Genomic DNA, 21,283 nt, shown 5'->3' with positions numbered 1-21,283 from the left:
AATAAGTGTTTTCGGTGCCATTTGGTTCTTCTGCGCGTAACATTGTGCTTACATGAGGAGCATGTAGCAATTTTGAAAGTAACCCTTGCTCTTTGTCTGTCAGAAAGGGGCAATGTTCTGGGAAGACGGATGTCTAAACAGGTGCCGATGTATTGGAAATGACCAAGTAGAGTGCGAAGCAGCATCTTGTGGACCAGAGGAAATTTGCAAAGTGCAGGACGGAAATTTGGGATGTTACCGAGCGGACACTGCGACCTGTCACATTTACGGAGACCCGCACTATACGACATTTGACAGGAAGCTGTATCACTTCCAGGGTACCTGCAATTATACGGTGGCTGAGACTTGTGGAAATACATCCGTTCGGTTTTCTGTGACAAGTAGAAATGAACACAGAGGCAGCCCAACATGGTCTGCCATTAATTCGATTGCTCTGCAACTTGATGACCTTCATATTGCAGTGAGGAAAAATAAGCTTGTTTATGTGAGTAACGTTTCTGATCAGTAGAGTTTTCAGAATTATTGTAATGCTGAAGAGAGGTAGCTACTGTGTTTGTGACTTGTATTACTAATCCAGGTAATCTTTTGCATAGGTTGATGGAGTGAAGGTTGAGCTCCCTGTGAGTCCCCATTCTTTGGTAAACATATCAATGGTGGGATCATTTGTCATGGTCCAGACTGGCTTTGGTCTTCAGCTGAAGTTTAATGGAGATCATGAACTGTTTGTGGTGGTGGATGAGAGATACAAAGGGCAGCTGTGTGGCTTATGTGGTACCTATACTGATGACCAGCTCGATGACTTCTTGAAGCCTGATGGAATTCTAGCCTCGGATTCCAATCAGTTTGGAAACAGCTGGACAGTGACTGACGATGACTGGCCGTGAGTATTTCCTGCAATACATTGTAAGTTCAGGTAAATGCAGTGTTGCTGATAAGCAGAGAATGAGAAGCTATGGCAGTAAGTACAGTTATTGGAGTAATTAGTTGGTGTTAAAATGATTGAAATACATTCAGGCACGGCTGAGATGTCCTGCAAATGTCCAAATCAACACTTGTGAGCAGTTTTGTTGATTCCTGATGGGACACAGTGAGTAGCTGAAATGAATTTATCAGTATTGGTATTGGGATATGTTTCAATGAAATATCACCGATGCATAATTGAAGTATGCTCATACCTTTGGATTTATTTTAAGGGGCAATTTTGATAGCACATAGTATTCTTTTCCTTCCCATATTCATTGAAGTTTGAAAAGGATTAAATAGAATGGGAGATATTTTTTATTTAAGAGAGAAGTCACACCTGATTTTACTTACATAGGTGCAATCAAACCGCTCCACTGCCACCGACATGTGAGCCACCAACAAATGAAGAGGCAGAGGGATACTGCAAAATTATTTTGGCCAGCAATGGTCCTTTCAAAGATTGTCACTGGTATATCCCTCCTCAGTTGTACTTTGAGAGCTGTGTGTACGATTATTGTGTCACTGGAGGAGATTCTGTGCTGCTGTGCAATGCTCTGGAGTCATACGCTTCAGCCTGTGAAGCAATTGGTGTTGTTCTGGGAGACTGGAGGGAGCAGAGTGGCTGTGTTGAGAAAAGTAAGTTTGATGTTAAACATCTTTACTTGTTCTTTTCCTCTATTTTATTTTTCAATTTTTCTGATAAAAACACAATTTCCTTTAAAAAAATACATGCCTGTTATTTATAATGAGGCTGAGGCTGAGATTAGTTGAAGAAAATTTTCCAAGCAACACTGAGGTAATCACTTTTTAACATGATACATTGTTGAATGTAGTGTTTTTCACAGAGTATTGCTTCAATATTTCAACATTTCTCTTTATCCTGTCAAAATATTATCACATAAGAATATTTTGGGTGATGTGTCTGTATCATCGTCAGGTACAACAACAGCAATGTAATTTTGGCCCCTTGAGCTTTCCCGATTTTAATCACTGCTCGATTGGTGGCCGTGCCTTCAGTTGCCCAGGCCCGAAGCTCTGGAATTCCCTCCGTACACCTTTCCACCTCTCCAGCTCGCTTTCCTCCTTGAAGATACTCCTTAAAACCTATCTCTTTGAGCAAGTTTTTGGTCATCAGACCGCATATCTCCTTATGTGGGCAGGGTTGCTTTATAATGCTCCTGTGAAGCACTTTGGGAAGTTTTATTACGATGAAGGGGGTATATAAATATAAGTTGTTGTTGTTTGAGTAGAGTAATGACTTCATTGAATGTCTCTGCCACATTTTCAGCATGAATCTTTGCAAGGAGGAACTGTCAAGCTGATTCCAGTCCAGTTGTTACCTGAGTTACTTCCTTGCGATGGTTTTATGGAGTAGTTTGTTTTTGAACATCTGGTTTCAGTTTCTCGATGATGCCCAGTGTATTGAAGATGCAAACAGATGTTCTTTATTAAATCCACAGGTTGTGCATTAGACTGTAATTTTGACATTGACCTGTGCAATTGGACACAATCCAAGACAGATAATTTTGACTGGAAACGCATCAGTGGATCGACACCATCAGCTCACACAGGGCCGTCCTATGACCACACCACAGCAGGTAGGTGATAAGAGATCCTTATCTTGCCAGTCAGGGTTGATAGAGCAGATGATTTGTTTCTAATCAATGAGCCTAATTGTGTGTCCAGGTGGTCACTACATCTACATTGAAGGCAATGACCGCAACGAGGGAGACAGAGCCGATCTGGTCAGTCCTCCATGTCAAAAGACAGGGGCTCAGTGCTTGCGATTCTGGTACCACATGTATGGAGTAGCTCGAAGCATGGCTTTGAAAGTTTACCAGGTTGAAGGCAAGACAGCGGTACTAATGTGGTCAGAGACAGGAAATAAGGGTAACAGATGGATCGCAGGAGAAGTAGGCCTTTACCTTTCTGGAAATTCTCAGGTAAACTGTGCGGAAAATATTTTTGTGATTTTATAATCTGATTTTGTTTTAGAGGATTTCGGGCAATTCAGGGCTTAAGTTGGAAGAAAACTCAAGTTCTCTTTTCTTCTGATAAAATCGAACCTGTGAATTACAATTCAGTGGAGACATCGGGAGTTGTTTCATCAAAACATGCTCATTGATTGATGTGTTCATCTCATTTCCCAGTGTTACTGATGTAGAGATACTGAAATCCTATTGTTTGACTTGCCATTGCAATCTTTAGCCTGCTGATATTGTGATGTTTTCTCTTGCAGATCCTCATTGAAGCAGTCCGGGGAAATGATTATCGCAGTGATGTTGCTGTGGATGACATCTCCTTCCATATTGGATGCTGTGGAGGTTCGTAAACATGACTAATTTGTCTGAAATATTGTGGCTCATTTGTTACGTGACTTTAATGTCGATGTAATTAGCACTTTGTTAAGGTCAGGTGGGAAATGGCGAGGCTGGTTTCCACTGGTCACCTCCCAACTGTTTAAATTATTTTTTCCGCTGCTGTGTTTTGTTGCTCAAGTAAACATAGTGGCAGTTTTGCGTGAGTTTAAAACAGAAGATTAAATATTTATTCAACGTTAGTCACCTGAAATGTTCGCAGCCGCACCCATGCATGCATTCATTCTCTCATACATACTCAAGGAAATATAGATAGAAGGTAAAGGGTAAGAAGCATTAAGATTTCAAGGTGTCGAAATCTGCTTTTTTCAGGAAACACCTGTGGGATTCTGTTGAAAGCTAAGTTTTAAATTTGCAGACCTGTTACTGGTCCTCCTGCCCTTGCTGGGTTGATGAAGTCTCCTGGAATGCTACACCTCATTTTGAAGATGGTGCTGCTATCTCTTCTTTCCATTTTCATTGGCGGGCGAGTTGTTAAAAAGGCAATCTTAACTTCTCTGCTGCAGTTGGTTGCCAACTCGTCTCAGCAGGATTCAAATGCCTTAGCTGAATTTTGTTTCTGTCTCTCCACCTTGTTCTGGAATTAAAGATGGCTTTTCAAGTTCTTTCTGTGGCTGGAGTTCCCTGACTGGTCTTGATGGTTGATGTTCTGATAGTCTGAATTTGAATGGCTTCTTTGTTCTCCAAAATGATTACCTTTGAAAGTAAATTCATTAAGTGTTAGTTTTGCCCATGTGAAGTTAGGTTTCATTTCCTGAAGGGTTGTGCAATAGCTTCCAATGATAGCCCATTTTGATATGATGAGGGCCGTGCACACTGTATTTTGGTACGTGTAGCTGGAGACAGAGCCACAGGATCACAGAGTCATTACAGTGCAGAAGGAGGCCATTAAGCCCATCGTGTCTGCACTGACTCTTCGAAAGAGCAATTCCCTCAGTTCCATTCCCGTGCCTTCTCCCCATAACGCTGCACATTCTTCCTTTTCATATAACTGTCTAATTCCCTTTTGAATGGTTCAATTGAATCTGCCTCCACCATGTTCTCAGGGAGTGCATTCCAGACCTGAACCACACACTGCGTGAAAAAGTTTTTCTTCATGTCACTTTTGCATCTGTTACCAAATACCTTAAATCTGTGCGCTCTCATTCCTGATCCTTTCATGAGTGGGAACAGCTTCTGTATAAAGTATTTAGTCAGAGAAGTTTGCAATTGAAGCATTCAAAAGGGAATTAGACAATTATATGAAAATGAAGAATGTGCAGAGTTATGGGGAGAAGGCAGGGGAATGGAACTGAGGGAATTGCTCTTTCAGAAAGCCAGTGCAGAGTCGATGGGCCGAATGGCCTCCTTCTGTGCTGTAACAATTCTGTGATTCTGTGAGTTTCTCTCTATATACTCCGTCCAGACCCCTCATGATTTTGAATACCTCTATCAAATCACCTCTCAGCCTTCACCTCTCCAAGGAAAACAGTCCTAACATCTCCAATCTATCTTCATAACTGAAATTCCTCATCCCTGGAACCATTCTTGTGAATCATTTCTGTACTCTCTCCAGTGCCCTCATGTCTTTCCTAAAGTGCGCGCCCAGAACTGGATGCAGTGCTCCAGCTGAGGCCGCATTAGTGTCTTATGCAAGTTCAACATAACTTCCTTGCTCTTGTACTCTATGCCCCTATTAATAAAGCCCAGGATACTGTATGCTTTATTAACTGCTCTCGCAACCTGCCCCACCAACTTCAATGACTTATGCACATATACACCTAGGTCTCTCTGCTCCTGCAACCCTTTTAGAATAGTACCCCTTCTTCTATATTGTCTCTCCATACCCTTCCTACCAAAATGAATCACTTCACATTTCTCTGCATTGAGCCTCATCTGCTACCTGTCTGCGCATTCCACCAACTTGTCTATGTCCTTTGAAGTTCTACACTATCCTCCTCACTGTTCACAATGCTTCCAAGTTTCGTATCATCTATAAACTTTGAAATTGTGCCATGTACACCAAGGCCATTAATATATATCAGGAAAAGCAAGGGTCCCAACACTGATCCCTGGGGAACTCCACTACACACCTTCCTCCAGCCTGAGAAACATCCATTAACCACTACTCTTTGCTTCCTGTCACTCAGCCAATTTTGTATCCATTTTGTGACTGTCCCTTTTATTCCATGAGCTACAAGTTTGCTCACAAGTCTGTTGTATGGCACCGTATCAAATGCCTTTTGAAAGTCCATGTACACTACATCAACAGCATTGCCCTCAGCAACCCCCTGTGCTACCGCCTCGAAAAACTCCAGCAAGTTAGTTAAACGTTATTTTCCCTTAAGAAATCAAAGCTGGCTCTCCTTAATTAACTCGCATTTGTCCATGTGACTACTGATTTTGTCCCAAATTATTTTTTCTAGAAGTTTTCCCACCACCGAAGTTAAACTGACTGTCCTGTAGTTGCAGGGCTTATCTTTGCATCCTTTATTGAACAAGGGTGTAACGTTTCCAATTCTCCAGTCCTCTAGCACCACCCCAGAGTCTAAGGAAGACTGAAAAATTATGGCCAGTGCCTCTGCTATTTCCATCCTCACTTCCCTTAGTATCCTTGAATGCATTTCATCTGGTCCTGGGCTTTATCCACTTTAAATACAGACAGCCCATCTAATACTTCCTCTTTATCAATTTTAAACCCCTCTAGTGTCTGGCTTACTTCCTTTTTCAATATTGCTTGGGTTGCATCTTCTTCCTTGGTAAAGACAGATGCAAAGTATTCATTTAATACCTCAGCTATGCCCTCTGCCTCCACGTATAAATCCCCTTTCTGGTCCCTAATCGGTCCCGCTCCTCTTTTTACCACCCTTTTACTATTAATATGCCTATCGAAAACTTTGGGATTTCCCTTCATCCTGGCTGCCAGTCTCTTTTCATGCTCTCTCTGAAGTAGTTTATGACTTTAACCCCTTATTGGGACTAAACCAAATCAGGAGCACGTCCCTATGAATTTCCTTTAATTAAGTTCAATCCAGACAAATTCTCAGATACTTATTTAGGTCCAAAGAATTGTACTAGTTTTCCCTCAAAGAAAGAAAACTAACAGAGAATATTACAATCTTTTGGATAGCCTATTTTTAATAGTTATGGCGAAATCATAAATATCCTAGATATTATTAGGGTCTGGGAAACTCTCTTCAATACGTATCTCTCCACTTAAAGAGACACAGAGAAGGGTTCTTGCAGTTGTATACAGAATACTACATGAGACAATTTATTAACTTTTATATATTTATTAAAGAATTTAACAGGCAATAAACTTCTTAAGTGGATAAGTATATCACAATATCAAATATTACTGAGTGGCGCAGTGGTTAGCACCCCAGCCTCACAGCTCCAGTGACCTGGGTTCGGTTCTGGGTACTGCCTGTGCGGAGTTTGCAAGTTCTCCTGTGACAGTGTCAGTTTCTGCCGGGTGCCCTGGTTTCTTCCCACAGCCAAAGCCTTGCAGGTTGATAGGTAAATTGGACATTATAAATTGCCCCTAGTGTAGGTAGGTGGTATGAGAATGGTGGGGATGTGGTAGGGAATATGGGATTAATGTAGGATTAGTATAAATGGGTGGTGTTGGTTGGCACAGACTCGCTGGGCCGAAGGGCTGTTTCAGTACTGTATATCTCTATGACTCTATGAGATGTAACATATATTCTTATTTCTAACATAGAATCCAAAAGTTTAACCTGGCTAATGTTACAGCAAAGTATCTTAGATTTTTTTTTATTCATTCGTGAGATGTGGGCATCGCTGGCTAGGCCAGCATTTATTGCCCATCCATAATTGCCCTTGAGAAGGTGCTGTTGAGCTGCCTTCTTGAACCACTGCAGTCCATGTGAGGTAGGTATATTCACAATGCTGTTAGGAAGGGCGTTCCAGGATTTTGACCCAGCGACAGTGAAGGAACGGTGATATAGTTCCAAGGCAGGATGGTGTGTGGCTTGGAGGGGAACTTGCAGGTGGTGATGTTCCCATGCATTTGCTGCCCTTGTCCTTCTAGTTGGTAGAGGTTGCGGGTTTGGAAGGTGCTGTCTAAGGAGCCTTGGTGCTTTGCTGCAGTGCATCTTGTAGATGGTACACACTGCTGCCACTGTGTGTCGGTGGTGGAGCAAGTGAATGTTTGTGGATGGAGTGGCAGTCAAGCGGGCTGCTTTGTCCTGGATGGTGTCGAGTTTCTTGAGTGTTGTTGGAGCTGCACCCATCCAGGCAAGTGGAGAGTATTCCATCACACTCCTAACTAGTGCCTTGTAGATGGTGGACAGGCTTTGGGGAGTCAGGTGATGAGTTACTTGCCACAAGATTCCTAGCCTCTGACTTGCTCTTGTAGCCAGGGTATTTATATGGCTACTCCAGTTCAGTTTCTGGTCAATGGTAGCCCCTAGGATGTTGATAGTGGGGGATTCAGCGATGGTAATGCCATTGAATGTCAAGGGGAGATGGTTAGATTCTGTCTTGTTGGAGATGGTCATTGCCTGGCACTTGTGTGGCACGAATGCTACTTGCCACTTATCAGCCCAAGCCTGGATATTGTCTTTCCAGAATGTATCCAGAATATCCATCAAAATTTAAAGTAAACTTTTGCCTTAAATCCCTCGAGTAAGGCATGGGGTGAGAAGAATTGTTTAAGGAACTCAACACTTCTAAGTGTTTGCTTCAGAACCTTTCATGTTTATACTATTTCTAAGGTGACATATGATGTCTTAGCATATAGGTGCTACCTTTCTGTGTGTGTTTTTCTTGCTTTCAAAATTAACTAACTCTCCACTTCATGTTTTACTGGAAATCCCCTGTTTTTGAAGTTATGAGCATTTAACTGGTCAATGTGTTTATAATTGTGTTGACAAGCTCTTGTTCCTGTAAATCCATTCCATTTATTGTTTTATTATCTATAATTGCCTTTTTAATGGTACCTTAAAGCAACCTTATGAACCGATTTGTCTGCATCAACAACCCAATAAACTAATTAAGTTTATTGCTACCTCTTACTGATGTCACACTGGATATTGCAATGTGTGTGTTTATCTTCCAATTCCCTGGCAACAGAAATTCTATTATAACAGGGACCTTGAAATATTTAACTCTACTTTCTTAAAGGGGAATTTCAGTGAGTTCTGATAACTGACCATTTATTCAATCTTTAATTCTAAAAGGTATAATATATTAACTATATATAAATGCTACTTAATTAAGCCTATTATACCTATAATTCCATGACATTTCTTTGCTTCTCTTATTTGCTTTTTCACTTCCGCTCTGGACCTCCTATAGTCAGCCTGGTTTGCAATAGTATTTTCTACCTGGCATCTGTCATAAGCACACTTTTTCTTCTTTATCTTACTCTCTCCTTTGTCATCTCTGGATTTGTTTGCCCTACTTTTCGCCTACGAGGGAACATACCTTGACTGTGCCTGAACTATCTCTTCTTTGAGGGTAGCCCATTGTTCATCTACTGGTTTTCCTGCCAGCTTTTGACTCCAATTTATTCGCCCCAGCTCCATTCTTACCCCATTGAAGTTGGCTTTCCCCCAGTTAATTATTCTTACCCTGGATTGCTCTTTGTCCTTTTCCATAGTCAGCCTAAAGCTTAAGATACCATGATCACTCTCCCCTAAATGCTCTCCTACTGATACTTGATCCACTTGGCCTACCTCATTTCCACGAGCCAGTTCGAGCAGTGCCTCTTTTCTCATTGGATTAGCAACATATTGTTCTAGAATATTTTCCTGAACACACTGTAGGAACTCTTGCCCCTCACTGCCCTTTACACTACTATTATCCCAGTCTATGTTTGGATAATTAAAGTCCCTCATTATAACTACCCTATAAATTTTGCACCTCTCTGTAATTCCTTGCAAATTTGTTCCTCCACTAGTCCTTCCCACTAGCTGGTGGCCTATAGACAACACCGAGCAATGTTCCTAAGCTCTAGCCAAATTGATTCTGTCCTTGACCCCTCTGGGACATCCTTTTTCTCCAGCACTGCAATGCTCTCCTTAATCAATGCTGCCACCCCTTCCCCTCTTTCCCTTTCCTATCTTTTCTGAACACCCAACAACATTTAACACCCAGTCCTGTCCTTCTTTGAGCCAGGTCTCTGTTATAGTCACAACATCATATTTCCACATGGCAATCTGCGCCTGTATCTCACCAGTCTTATTAACCACATTCGGTGCATTCACATACATGCACATACATCAGACCAGTGGGGTCAGAGTAAGGGAGAAAGTAATAAAGTCTGAATCAGGGTTAATGTGCATGTATGCTAGCCTGGAAAGTTGATGTGATTGGTCTATTTTGTAATATGTTGATTCTTCTGAGATTTTACCATTTTTTTCTCTGCAGAAACATGTGGCACAACAGCCACAACGAGCACCCCAACTACAGCCAGAACCGTGACTCCTGACCCAACAGGTAAACGAAAGCAGCTTACATGTGATATGGGACTTTGATAGTGCTCTTCTTCATTGCAGTCTGATTAATGATGGGTTGCCAGCAGATAATTAGAGACTACTGCTTTGTGCGCCCAACATATTGATTACATTCCATCAGAATTTTTCATTTCCAATGCCCATTTTTTCTTCTAATAAAGATGCAAGGAAGACAAGAATTGATCTTACTGTGAATTATACAGGGTGTAAGTTGTTTTCCCTTTTGCCACCTCAGAGCCAGATCTCTTTTGTTTATTATTTCTGTTAAATTTGCAGCATTAATCCATGTAAATAAATTCCGATAAATATGAGATTGACATTTAAGTTATTTCCCAGCTGTGGCTGTAAAGTTGGTCGCTATAGCTTCTGATCTGATATCTGCAAACCCCAGTTTTTGTCCTTTGTCAATGTTTCTGGAACAAGAAGAGCACCAACCATCAGCACTGTTACACATCTAGGTGTCCATCTGTGTCACAGACTTGATGGACAGTATTTTATGGGGTCAACGGGGTCTCAGCCACCAGCTGAAGAGTTGGCGAGAGCCCTGCAATGCCTCTTTGTGGGAAAGCCCGCTGCATCAGGTGTCAATCGGGCACTTAACTGGGCAGCAGCAGGCTTTAAGGCATTAAGGACCCTGGGGACGGAAGTCCCGCCTGCTGAGAGATGTTGGCCAATCAGAGGCTGGCATCCCTTTTACTCAGCATCACCACCATGGAGGCGGTGGCTGCTGCAGGTAACGCACCCACCCGAGGCCCAGGATCATCAAGGGCCCAGGCCACAGGTGAGTCATGGTGGGGGTTGCATGGGAGGTGGGTGTAGGAGGGTCAGCAGCAAGGGCAGGGGGGTGGCTGTCAGTGGCCCCCCCCACCTTCCTGATGCCGGGTCCCTCGATCAGACACTGTGCCTTTCAACGAGGGATAGCACCCCCTGGGAGCCAGCACGAAACCCACATGGGTTTTCTTGTTGTGCTCCCAGTGTGGCGACAGGCCTGCCCGCCACTGGACTAATACTGGTGGTGGCAGCATGAGGCTCTTAATTGCGAATTAATTGCCCATTTAAGGCCCTCAATTGGCAGAATGGTGGGAAGGCCGGGTCTTCAAGACATGGACTTAATTGGGGTGGAGGCATGATGGTGGTGGGGTCCCCTTCCGCCAACATCATGCCCGATTAAATGCTCTCCCTGTCTTCAAACTCACTGAGGGGGACAGCATAAAATCCAGCCCATTATCTTGTTACCTTTTTCAGGTGAAACTACTTTAAATTTGTCAGAGAGATTTGTGGTATTTCGAGGTTCAAGGTTATCTTCACCTCAGCGCATTGATTTCCTAAGATTATTCGTTTATAATGTTGGCTGTTCCTTGTGGAATATGGAGTTAATTTACCCATTTAAATAATTAAGAGTGTCTTATCAAGCTGGTGGCCAACAATACACTCTTCCTTGATACACTTGGTTCATAATTGTGTTTCAATCAGATCGTTGACTGCAGTGCTCATGCCTGTTTGAGGCAGTATGGAAGTACTCTTAATCCTCAGAAATGGGCCACTTGGGGTTGAGTGAAATGTAAAAAATTTAAAAATTTAAAACCTAACTCCAACCCTGATTAATAAGGAGCCATCACATAAAGAGCCGAGGCTTAGCTGGTTAAGGCCAGAAAGGGCTCAACTTTGAATTAGAGGATTAGGTAGCAGTTGGATTCTAAAATTGGTCTATAAAAATGTTACAACATATTCCCAAAAAGCTGATACATCCTGATCTCAAAATCATTGAGAGGAAAAAACTGGCTAGAATTTGCACTCCTCATCACCCTTGTTGAAAATTGTGTGTGCGTGTATGTGTATATAAAGGTTGCTGCTTCTCCATATATTTTTCTTGGATTTGTCTTGCTGTGGAGATCATGTCCACTGTGCCTCTTGATGGATGGAATCCACATTGTGATTCCGGTAGGAGCTCTTCAGCCACGGGGAGGAGGTGGCTGAGAAGCACTCTTGAAATGACCTTCCCAGGGACGGAGAGCAGGGATATCCCCTCTGCAGTTACCACAGTCGGTCTTCTAGCCTTTTTTGAAGATGGTCACAATTACGGCCTCTTGGAGATCCCCTGGCATGCTCTCCTCCTTCCAGATGAGGGAGATGCGACAATGTATTTGTCAAGAGTGCTTCCCTGCTGCATGTTAGAATTTTGGAGGGAATTCCATCAATGGAATCAACGGCCTTATTGTTTTGTAGCTGTCAGATGGCCTTTTCAATCCCATGTTGGGCTGGGGGTTTGCTGAGGTCGTGGTGGGTAGCATGCTGTGGAATGTGGTCAAGGGCCCTCACATCAAGGACTGAGTCGCGATTGAGAAGATCTTTGAAGTGCTCTTTACAACAAGCACTGACTGCTTCTCTGTCCTTGATCAGCACTACTCCATTCTTTGCTCTCAGTGGGGTAGGTCCTTGAGTACTTGGGCCATAAATGGTCTTGACTGCGCTGAAGAATCCACGCATGTTGTGGGTGTCAGCGAGTTGCTGTACCCCAGTATCGAGATATTGGTCATGGCTAGTCAGTTAAGCTGGGTGGGCCACATCATCCGCAAGACTCCCAAAACAAGCTTTCCACTCCGAGCTCCGTCATGGCAAGAGGCTACCAGGAGGGCAGAGGAAATGCTACAAGGATGTCCTTAAAGCCTCCCTGAAAAAATGACATCTCCACTGATTCGTGTGAATCTCTTGCCTGAGACCGCCCAAAATGGAGAAGAAGCGAAGGTGCCAGCCAGTTCAAACAACATTGACATGCCCAAACAGCGACCAAGTGCAAATCAACAGAAGGAGGTTTCAGAATTTCGAGCATCCCATTCACTCGCCTCACCAAACACCACCTGCCCCACCTGTGGCAGAGTGTGCAGTTCAGAATTGGACTATTCAGTCACCTAAGGACCCACAACCCTGGATTGGAAGAAAGTCATCCTCGTTCCCGAGGGACTGCCTAAGAGAAGAGAAGAGTGTGTGTGTCTATGTGTGTGTGCGCGTGTGTGTGTATCTGTGAACACTAGGTAAGGTCAGGATCAGACCCAGCTGTGATGTCACCTTGATCTGCTAACATTCACCACTGAGAGTCAACAATAAAGGATAATCACTTTGGCAAGATACCAGGAAGTGCCCAGTGTCTGTGGGAACTTACCACAGCAGTGAGTCAACACCTCCAGGAAAGAAATAAGGGAGAAAATTGGTGGGAAAAAGAATGTTCCACAAAGACAGCTTTATGAAGGAGGATTTGCATTTTTCACTGCATGCTTATGACATATACCATTGGACAAAAGTGTTCACAGTAAGTAGTAAAATATGACAGCTGACTATAAAATAGAATGGTAGATAACTGCAATTAATTGGCTGATTTTCTGTGCAGGTCATGCTACATGCAGTGCTTCTGGAGATCCTCACTACAATACTTTTGACACAAGTGTTCACCACTTCATGGGAACATGCACATATATGCTGTCCAAACTATGCACAGAATCTTCAGCGCTGCCTTACTTTGAAGTATCAACTACCAATGAGCACAGAGGTACCAACAGCAAAGTGTCCTGGGTGAAGTCTGTACACATATTGGTCTATAACAACACGCTTTCAATCATGAAAAGTCATAAAGTGCTGGTATGTGAGTTTGCTCTGTATTATCCTTGATTATTCATAGACTGATACAGGGCTTGCCTTAGATCTTTACTGGCTCACTGATGCTATATAACAATGTACTAATACAATCAGCAATTCCAACTCGGGTGTTGGGGTGCGGATAGGAGTGGAGAGGACAGGGAAGCGGATCTAAAGTATGGACAGTTAGTAATTGTCTTGTTTCAAGATGCTTACCATTACTGGTTTTCTCATAGCTGGAACACTATGTTTGCCCTTGTAAGAAGTAAGTAATGATTCATTGATTTAGAGTGCAATACTGTTCATGGAAACAACTTGGGAAACAACACGCTCTTATGAAAGATTCATTTGTACAATTTATTGCATATTAATTTCAATGTTCCAATTTTAAATGGCAGTAGTTCAGCACCGATCTGATAAAGTGCATGACAGAATAATGATACAAACAGGGCATACTGGAGGTCCAACAGGTTCAGTTCATATGCCTGATCAGTCAGATTGGATGCCATTGCCAGGAAGGTGTGGTATCATTTTTATATCAGAAGTAACTCATTTCATAAAAGAAAACATGTTTGTGGAGTCTAGGTTGTGCACAAGAAGTACGAAGGAAACAAGTAAATTATATAATCAATACTTAAACAAAACACTGGACAATATTTTCTAGAAGTGATAATCTCTTGTACTGTCAAGTTTTGGATTGTATAGGTTGTGGGACAATAGTTGACTCGTAGATGTAATTGTATGGATGAGGCATATTAGCTTGTTATTTATGTAAACAGTAAGCATATTTTTCTCTCCATAGCTGAATGGAAATAGAGTAAACCTGCCTGTGTCAGTCAGAAACCTCCTGGTAGTGCGGATGAGTGGTGCCTATGTTTTACTGGAGACTAACTTTGGCCTGTTGGTGAGATTTGATGGCATCCACCATGTTGATGTGTCTGTACCATCTACGTATGCTGGACTGCTCTGCGGCATGTGTGGTATGTCCTATAGACTTAGTGAGAAAATCTTTAGCACATTGCAGGAGTGTCTTTATATTTATTTTTAAATGTTTTCATAGTGGTAGCTTTTAACAAGATCAAGACAATGAATGTCAGTGCCAGGTAATTTCACACTTTGCCTCTTTTCTCAGCACCATTCACACTGAGGACAGGTATACCGTAGGTTGGATGCAAAGTGGAACTCCCTTTTCTCTGTTTCAACAGGGGGAGCCCAGCACATCAGTGCAAAGATAAGGCTGAAGCATTTGCAGCAATTTTCAGCTAGAAGTGCCGAGTGGCTGATCCATCTCAGCCTCCTCCTGAAGTCCCCTGCATCATAGATGCCAGTCTTAAGCCAATTCGAGTCACACTGCATGATATCAAGAAACGACTGAAGGCACTGGATATTGCAAAGGCTATGGGCCTTGACAACATTTTGGCAATAGTACTGAGGACCTGTGCTCCAGAATTTGCCATGCCCCTAGCCAAGCTGTTCCAGTGCAGCTACAACACTGGCATCTACCCGGCAATGTGGAAAATTGCCCAGGTATGTCCTGTACACAAAAAGCAGGACAAATCCAACCCAGCCAATTACCATCCCATTAGTCTACTCTGAATCATCAGTAAAGTGATGGAAGGTGTCATCGACAGTGCTATCAAGTGGCACTGGTTTAGCAATAACCTGCTCAATGACGCTCAGTTTGGACTCCGCCAGGGCCACTCAGCTCCTGACCTCATTACAGCCTTGGTCCAAACATGGACAAAGAGCTGAGCTCCAGAGGTGAGGTGGGAGTGACTATCCTTGACATCAAGGCAGCATTTGACCAAATGTGGCATTAAAGAGCCCTAGCAAAATTGGAGTCAATGGGAATCAGGGGGAAAACTCTCCGCTGGTTGGAGTCATACCTAGCGCAAAGGAAGATGGTTGTGGTTGTTGGAGATCAATCATCTCAGCTCCAGGACATCACTGCAGGAATTCTTCACGGTAGTGTGCTAGGCCCAACCATCTTGAGCTGCTTCATCAATAACTTTCCTTCAATCATAAGGTCAGAAGTGGGGATATTCACTATGATTGCACCAATATTCAGCATCATTTGTGACGCCTCAGATACTGAAGCAGTCCGTGTAGAAATGCAGCAATATCTGGACAATATCCGGGCTTGGGCTGATAACTGGCAAGTAACATGCACACCACACAAGTGCCAGGCAATGACTATCTCAAACAAGAGAGAATCTAACCATCTCCCCTTGACATTCAATGGCTTTACGATTGCTGAATCCCCCACTATCAACATCCTAGGGGTTACCATTGACCAGAAACTGAACTGGACTAGCTGTATAAATACTGTGGTTAAAAGAGCAGGTCTGAGGCTGGGAATTCTGTGGTGAATAACTCCCTACCTGTCTCCCCAATGCCTATCCACCATCTACAAGGCACAAATCAGGAGCGAGATGGAATACTCTCCACTTGCCTGGATGGGTGCGGCTCCAACAACACTCAAGAAGCTCGACACCATCCAGGACAAAGCAGCCCACTTGATTGGCACCCCATCCACAAGCATTCACTCCCTCCACCACCGATGCACGATGGCAGCAGTGTGTACAATCTACACGATGCACTGTAGCAACGCACCAAGGCACCTTCGACAGCATCTTCCAAACCCGCGACCTCTACCATCTAGAAGGACAAGGGCAGCATATACACAGCACCTTCCAATTACGTGACCACTACCACCTAGAAGGACAAGAGCAGCATATGCATGGGAACACCATCACCTGCAAGTTCCCCTCCAAGCCACACACTATCCTGACTTGGAACTATATCGCCATTCCTTCATTGCCACTGGGTCAAAATCCTGGACCTCCCTTCCTAACAGCATTGTGGGTGTATCTACCTACCATGGACTGCAGCGGTTCAAAAAGGCGGCCCACCACCACCTTCTCAAGGGCAATTAGGGATGGGCCATAAATACTGGCTTAGCCAGCGATGCCCACATCCCATGAATGAATTCAAAAAAACAAGGTGCCATACCTTAATCTCAAAAGAAAATCCCTACTGTGCTGCAAATGGGCCTGTTTACCCTGCTACCCATTTTCATGGATTCCCAGAGAGAGATTGCAAGTGTGTATATAAATGAAGGTAGATTAGCGCTAACTATCTGATCACACCAGGAACTTGATAGTGGTTGACCCAATCTCAATTCATTGGACCCTTAAAACTAGGATGGAGGGAAGACTTTCATTTCAACTTCTGCAGCTGTTTTCAAAATGAATGGACATGATTTGTTCTAGTTCTTTGATGCAGCAACAGCTTAAAGAAATGTAGAGTACTATTGACGACATATATGCAGGGATATGAATGAGAAGCCATTTGTGGAATCAAAGAATTTTATAGTAAACAAGGAAGTAATTTCTGCCCCCTGTCTGCCCCCTCAGAAATATAAAAGATCCCATGGCACTATTTGAAGGACAGCTAGGGTTTTCTTCACTTCATACTCAATATTTATTTCTCAACCAACATAATTAAAACAGATGAGCTGGTCATTTATTTCATTGTTGTTTGCAGAACCTTGTTTTCTGCAAGCTGGCTGCTGCATTTCACACCATCACAACTGTGATTGCACTTCGAAACCACTTCATTGGCTGTGAGGCACTTTCAGATGTCCCAAGAATATGAAAGAATGTTAAAACCAGTTGTATCCACTTTCACTACCGTGGAAGGGGGTGGCAGAGCCTATACGTAGTCTGTTGGTTGCACTCAATGATGTCTACTAGCCTTCTGTACTGCAAGCATGTTTCTAAACTAACCATCTGATGGACAGAAGTTACTTCATAAGCAGTAAAATCTAAAATAGCAGCTTTATGTGCCAGGATAGGTATTTAAAGACTGACTCGATACTAGCTGTTGTTATATTTCAACCAGTGCAAAGAAAACCATTGTGAGAGGTAATAATGTTGACAGTGGCTTCACTTATGTCGATTATGACAAGATTGAGCGAGTTCCAGTAGCATTATGCTGCCCTTGTGGAACAACAGCAATCTTAGCTTGGTACCCCAGTGCCAAAATTGCAGTCTGGCAGCATCAAAGTACCGAGTAAGTGACAAAGGGAACTGTAGAAACTCTGATCCTCTGCCTTTTCTGTGATTTAGGCAACTACAATGGTGACCCTGATGATGATATTATTATGCCTAATGGCAGTCTTGCAACAGATTCGAATAAACTCGGAGAGAGTTGGCAAGTACCTGATGGAGATACTGAGTAAGTATACACAACTCAATTATTAGTCACACTAGTTTTTAAAAAATCATTCCTGTGAAGTGGATGGTGCTGGCAAGGCATTTATTACCATCCCTAGTTGCCCTAGAGAAGGTGGTGGTGGACCTTCTTCTTGAATCACTGCAGTCCACAAAGACCACCATTAGCATCAAGCTCTTTAAACTAGGGAATGAATAGATATAAAAGCAAAATACTGCGGATGCTGGAAATCTGAAATAAAAACAAGAAATGCTGGACATACTCAGCAGGTCTGGCAGCATCTGTGGAGAGAGAAGCAGAGTTCACGTTTCAGGTCAGTGACCCTTCTTCAGAACTAGCAAATATTAGAAATGTAAAAAGTTATAAGCAAGTAAAGCGGGGGTGGGCAAGAGATAACAAAGGAGTTGGTGTAGATAGGACAATGAATAGATATGCAGTGTTCCTGCTCCTGATCACCATTCTGCCAGAAATTTCCTTGTGTGGATTTCAGGTAAAATGTGATCAAGCTCTGTTAAGAAGACTCCTGTCAGAGATTAGCATGTTGACTATCATATTCTAGGCTCATACAGCAGAAACTTACATCTTCATATCTCCTTCAACATAGAAAAACATTCCAAGGTAATTCATAGAGGTATGAGGAAAACCAATACCAAGCCAAAGATGGAGAGATTGGGAGGGGTATCCTATAGACAAGTCAAAGAGATAGGTTTTAAGGAGGGTCTTAAAGGAGGAGGGAGCAGTGGAGGCATTTAGGGAGAAAATTCCAGAATGGAACATAAGTGACAGAAGATATAGCTGCTAATAATGAGGCAAAGGAATAGGGGTGAAGGACAAGCAGCCAGAGTCTGAGGAATAGAAAAATCGAGTGGGGGTTGGGGAAGGAGGTTACACAGATAAGGCAGGTAAAGACCATAGAGGAGTTTAAAGACAAGGACAAGAATTTTTAATTGAAGGCATTGTTCACCAATGTAGGTCAGCAAGGATGTGAATGGTGGGCTTATGGGGCTTGGTGCAGGATAAGATATGAGCAGCAGAGTTTTGGATGAATTGCAGTATATGAAGAAAGAAGAATGGGGATTAGCATGGAGAGTATTGCCATAATAGAATCTGGAAGTGACAAAGGATTGTATGAAGATTTCAGCAGAAGATGGACTGAGGTGAAAGCAAAATTACAGAGGTGCAAATAAGTGGAGTGGATATGGGACTGAAAACTCAACTCAGGCTTGAGCAGGACAGCTGGGCCATGTCTCATATTATTTCATGTTTCTCACTCCACTTATTTCACTCTTATTTCCAAATACAGGTGCAACCATGGTGAGAGTGACTTTAAATGTGATCCAGATATAAAGGAGAATGCAGAGAAAGATACCGCTTGTGGTATGATTACTGATCGGACAGGTACAAATCCTCTGGTTTCTTTCAAAAGAGTCATATATCATTTTAAAGCAAACAAACTAAAATGAAGGCAGACGATAGCCAAGTTATTCCCACAGCTGATTATCATGACATGAAACACATACCTGTTGGTATGCAGCTTCCCCTAAGAGAGCACTCCACCCCTTGACCGTTTATTGCCCTTCAGTGCAATCATTCCATCTATCATAAAATCCTATTCATCCTGAGTGTGGCAATATTTACAGTTTGGGTTGTTCAGCTTTCACATTGAAAGAATTAAGAGACTTCATGGGGAAAAAAATAGAAGGAAGTAATTTAAGAGTGAGTTACAGACTGGAATCTAATTAAGGGGTTTTGATGGTTTATCTGCAAATAATGAATATGTGTGAATGAGTTGCAAGTGGAATCTAATTGAGGGATTTGGATCATTTTATGTACAGCCTTGGACATCTGGAGACTAGTTACTGGCAGGAATCTGTAGGAATCAGATTATCTATACATAGATTGATGTCTCATCAGGAATGAGTTATAGGCCCCAACCTAATCCAGGACTTCAGGTTATTTGTCGATAGAATAATATTACAGGCTGGAATCCCAAGGCAGTATTTGAAGAAAGAACGAATTTGCATTTATGTAGCTCTTTGTCACATCCAAAACATTTCACAGTCAATAAATCATCTTCCTGCTGTAATCTGACATCCAAAAATTTACCCCAAACTATCCCCTTAGTATGACCAATGCCACAGGAGATATTCAAATATAAAGTAATAATGTATATCCAAGGCTGATTACAATCAAGGGAATTGAACATTCTACTCATAAAACAATTCTTCACTTGGAGTTACGTGTAAGGCACTGAAATGTTGTGTAGCATGTTCCAAGGCTACTCATTGGCTTATAATGGTCTGGGAAAGCTTTTGGAAATGACACTGTTTAAATTGGAAATATTTATTTTTCTGTCAGAATATAATTTACTTCTCATATCTTTCCTTTTCTATATTGACATAGGTTTATTCAAAGAGTGCCACGCTAAAGTTCCACCCGGAAATTACTTTGACAACTGTGTCTATGACATGTGTATGGGTGGAGGACAGTCCACAACACTTTGCTTTGCCCTACAGACCTACGCTGACTTGTGCGCTCAAGAAGGAGTTTGTATAGAGTGGAGAAATAATTCATTTTGTCGTAAGTTGTGTTTTGCAATTCATTGGTCAGCTATGCACTGGAAAAATCCAACCCGGCCAATTATTGTCTTATCAGTCTACTCTCAATCATCGGTAAAGAGATAGAAGGAGTCAGTGGCAGTGCTATCAAGCAGCATTTACTCACCAATGCTCAGTTTGGGTTCCAGACCTCATTACAGCCTTCGTCCAAACATGGATAAAAGAGCTGAATTCCAAAGGTGAGGTGAGAGTGACTGCCCTCAGCATCAAGGCAACATTTGACCAAGTGTGGTATTAAGGAGCTCTAGTAAAGTTGAAGTCAATGGGAATTGGGGTGGAAAACTCTCTACTGGCTGGAGTCATACCTAGCACAAGAGAAGATGGTTGTGATTTTTGGAAGCCAATCATCTCAGTCCCAGGACATTGCTGCAGGAGTACCTCAGGGTAGTGTCCGAGGCCCAAACATCTTCAGCTGCTTCATCAATGACCTTCCCTCCATTTTAAGGTCAGAAGTAGGGCTGTTTGCTGATGATTGCACTGTGCTTCGTTCCATTCGCAATTCCTCAGATACGGAAGCAGCCTATGCCTGCAAGCAACAAAATATGGACAACATCCAGACATGGGTTAATAAGTGACAAGTAACGTTCACACCTCAAAAGTCCAGGCAATAACGATCTCAAACAAGAGAGAATGTAACTATCTCTCCCTGACATTCAACAGCATTACCATCGCTGAATCCCCCACCATCAACATCCTGGGGGTCACCATTAACCAGAAACTTAATTGGACCATCCATATAAATACTGTGGCTACAAGAGCAGGTCAGATGATGGGTATTCTGCGATGAGTAACTCACCTCCTCACTCCCGAAAACCTGTTCACCAGCTTAAGCTACAAGTCACAAGTCTGGAGTGTGATTCTTCAACGACACTTTCCAACCCTAATGACTTCTGCCTCCTAGAAGGACAAGGGCAACAGGTTTATGGAATACCATCACCTCCAAGTTACACACCTGACTTGGGCCTATATTGTCATTCCTTCATCACTGCAGGCTCAA

At 42.7% G+C, this 21,283-nt stretch overlaps 1 protein-coding gene across 1 annotated transcript in view; it reads left to right on the top strand.

The window, feature by feature from the left end:
• The window catches only part of LOC137375088 (IgGFc-binding protein-like), a 115,349-nt gene that overhangs the window by 33,439 nt on the left and 60,627 nt on the right, over positions 1–21,283 (top strand). The window contains exons 39-52 of the mRNA XM_068041715.1: positions 104–484; positions 594–880; positions 1,319–1,599; positions 1,797–1,900; positions 2,292–2,307; positions 2,436–2,561; positions 2,650–2,906; positions 3,203–3,287; positions 9,717–9,785; positions 13,188–13,435; positions 14,235–14,412; positions 17,563–17,671; positions 18,972–19,066; positions 20,072–20,248. Coding sequence (XP_067897816.1) covers positions 104–484; positions 594–880; positions 1,319–1,599; positions 1,797–1,900; positions 2,292–2,307; positions 2,436–2,561; positions 2,650–2,906; positions 3,203–3,287; positions 9,717–9,785; positions 13,188–13,435; positions 14,235–14,412; positions 17,563–17,671; positions 18,972–19,066; positions 20,072–20,248 — 2,413 coding nt within the window. The remainder of the gene's footprint in view (positions 1–103; positions 485–593; positions 881–1,318; positions 1,600–1,796; positions 1,901–2,291; positions 2,308–2,435; positions 2,562–2,649; positions 2,907–3,202; positions 3,288–9,716; positions 9,786–13,187; positions 13,436–14,234; positions 14,413–17,562; positions 17,672–18,971; positions 19,067–20,071; positions 20,249–21,283) is intronic.

Source organism: Heterodontus francisci, chromosome 11 (genome assembly GCF_036365525.1).
Source record: "Heterodontus francisci isolate sHetFra1 chromosome 11, sHetFra1.hap1, whole genome shotgun sequence".
Classification (NCBI taxonomy): Eukaryota; Metazoa; Chordata; class Chondrichthyes; order Heterodontiformes; family Heterodontidae; genus Heterodontus; species Heterodontus francisci.
The sequence above is the reverse complement of the archived record's forward strand: the minus strand, read 5'-3'. Positions and strand labels throughout refer to the sequence as shown.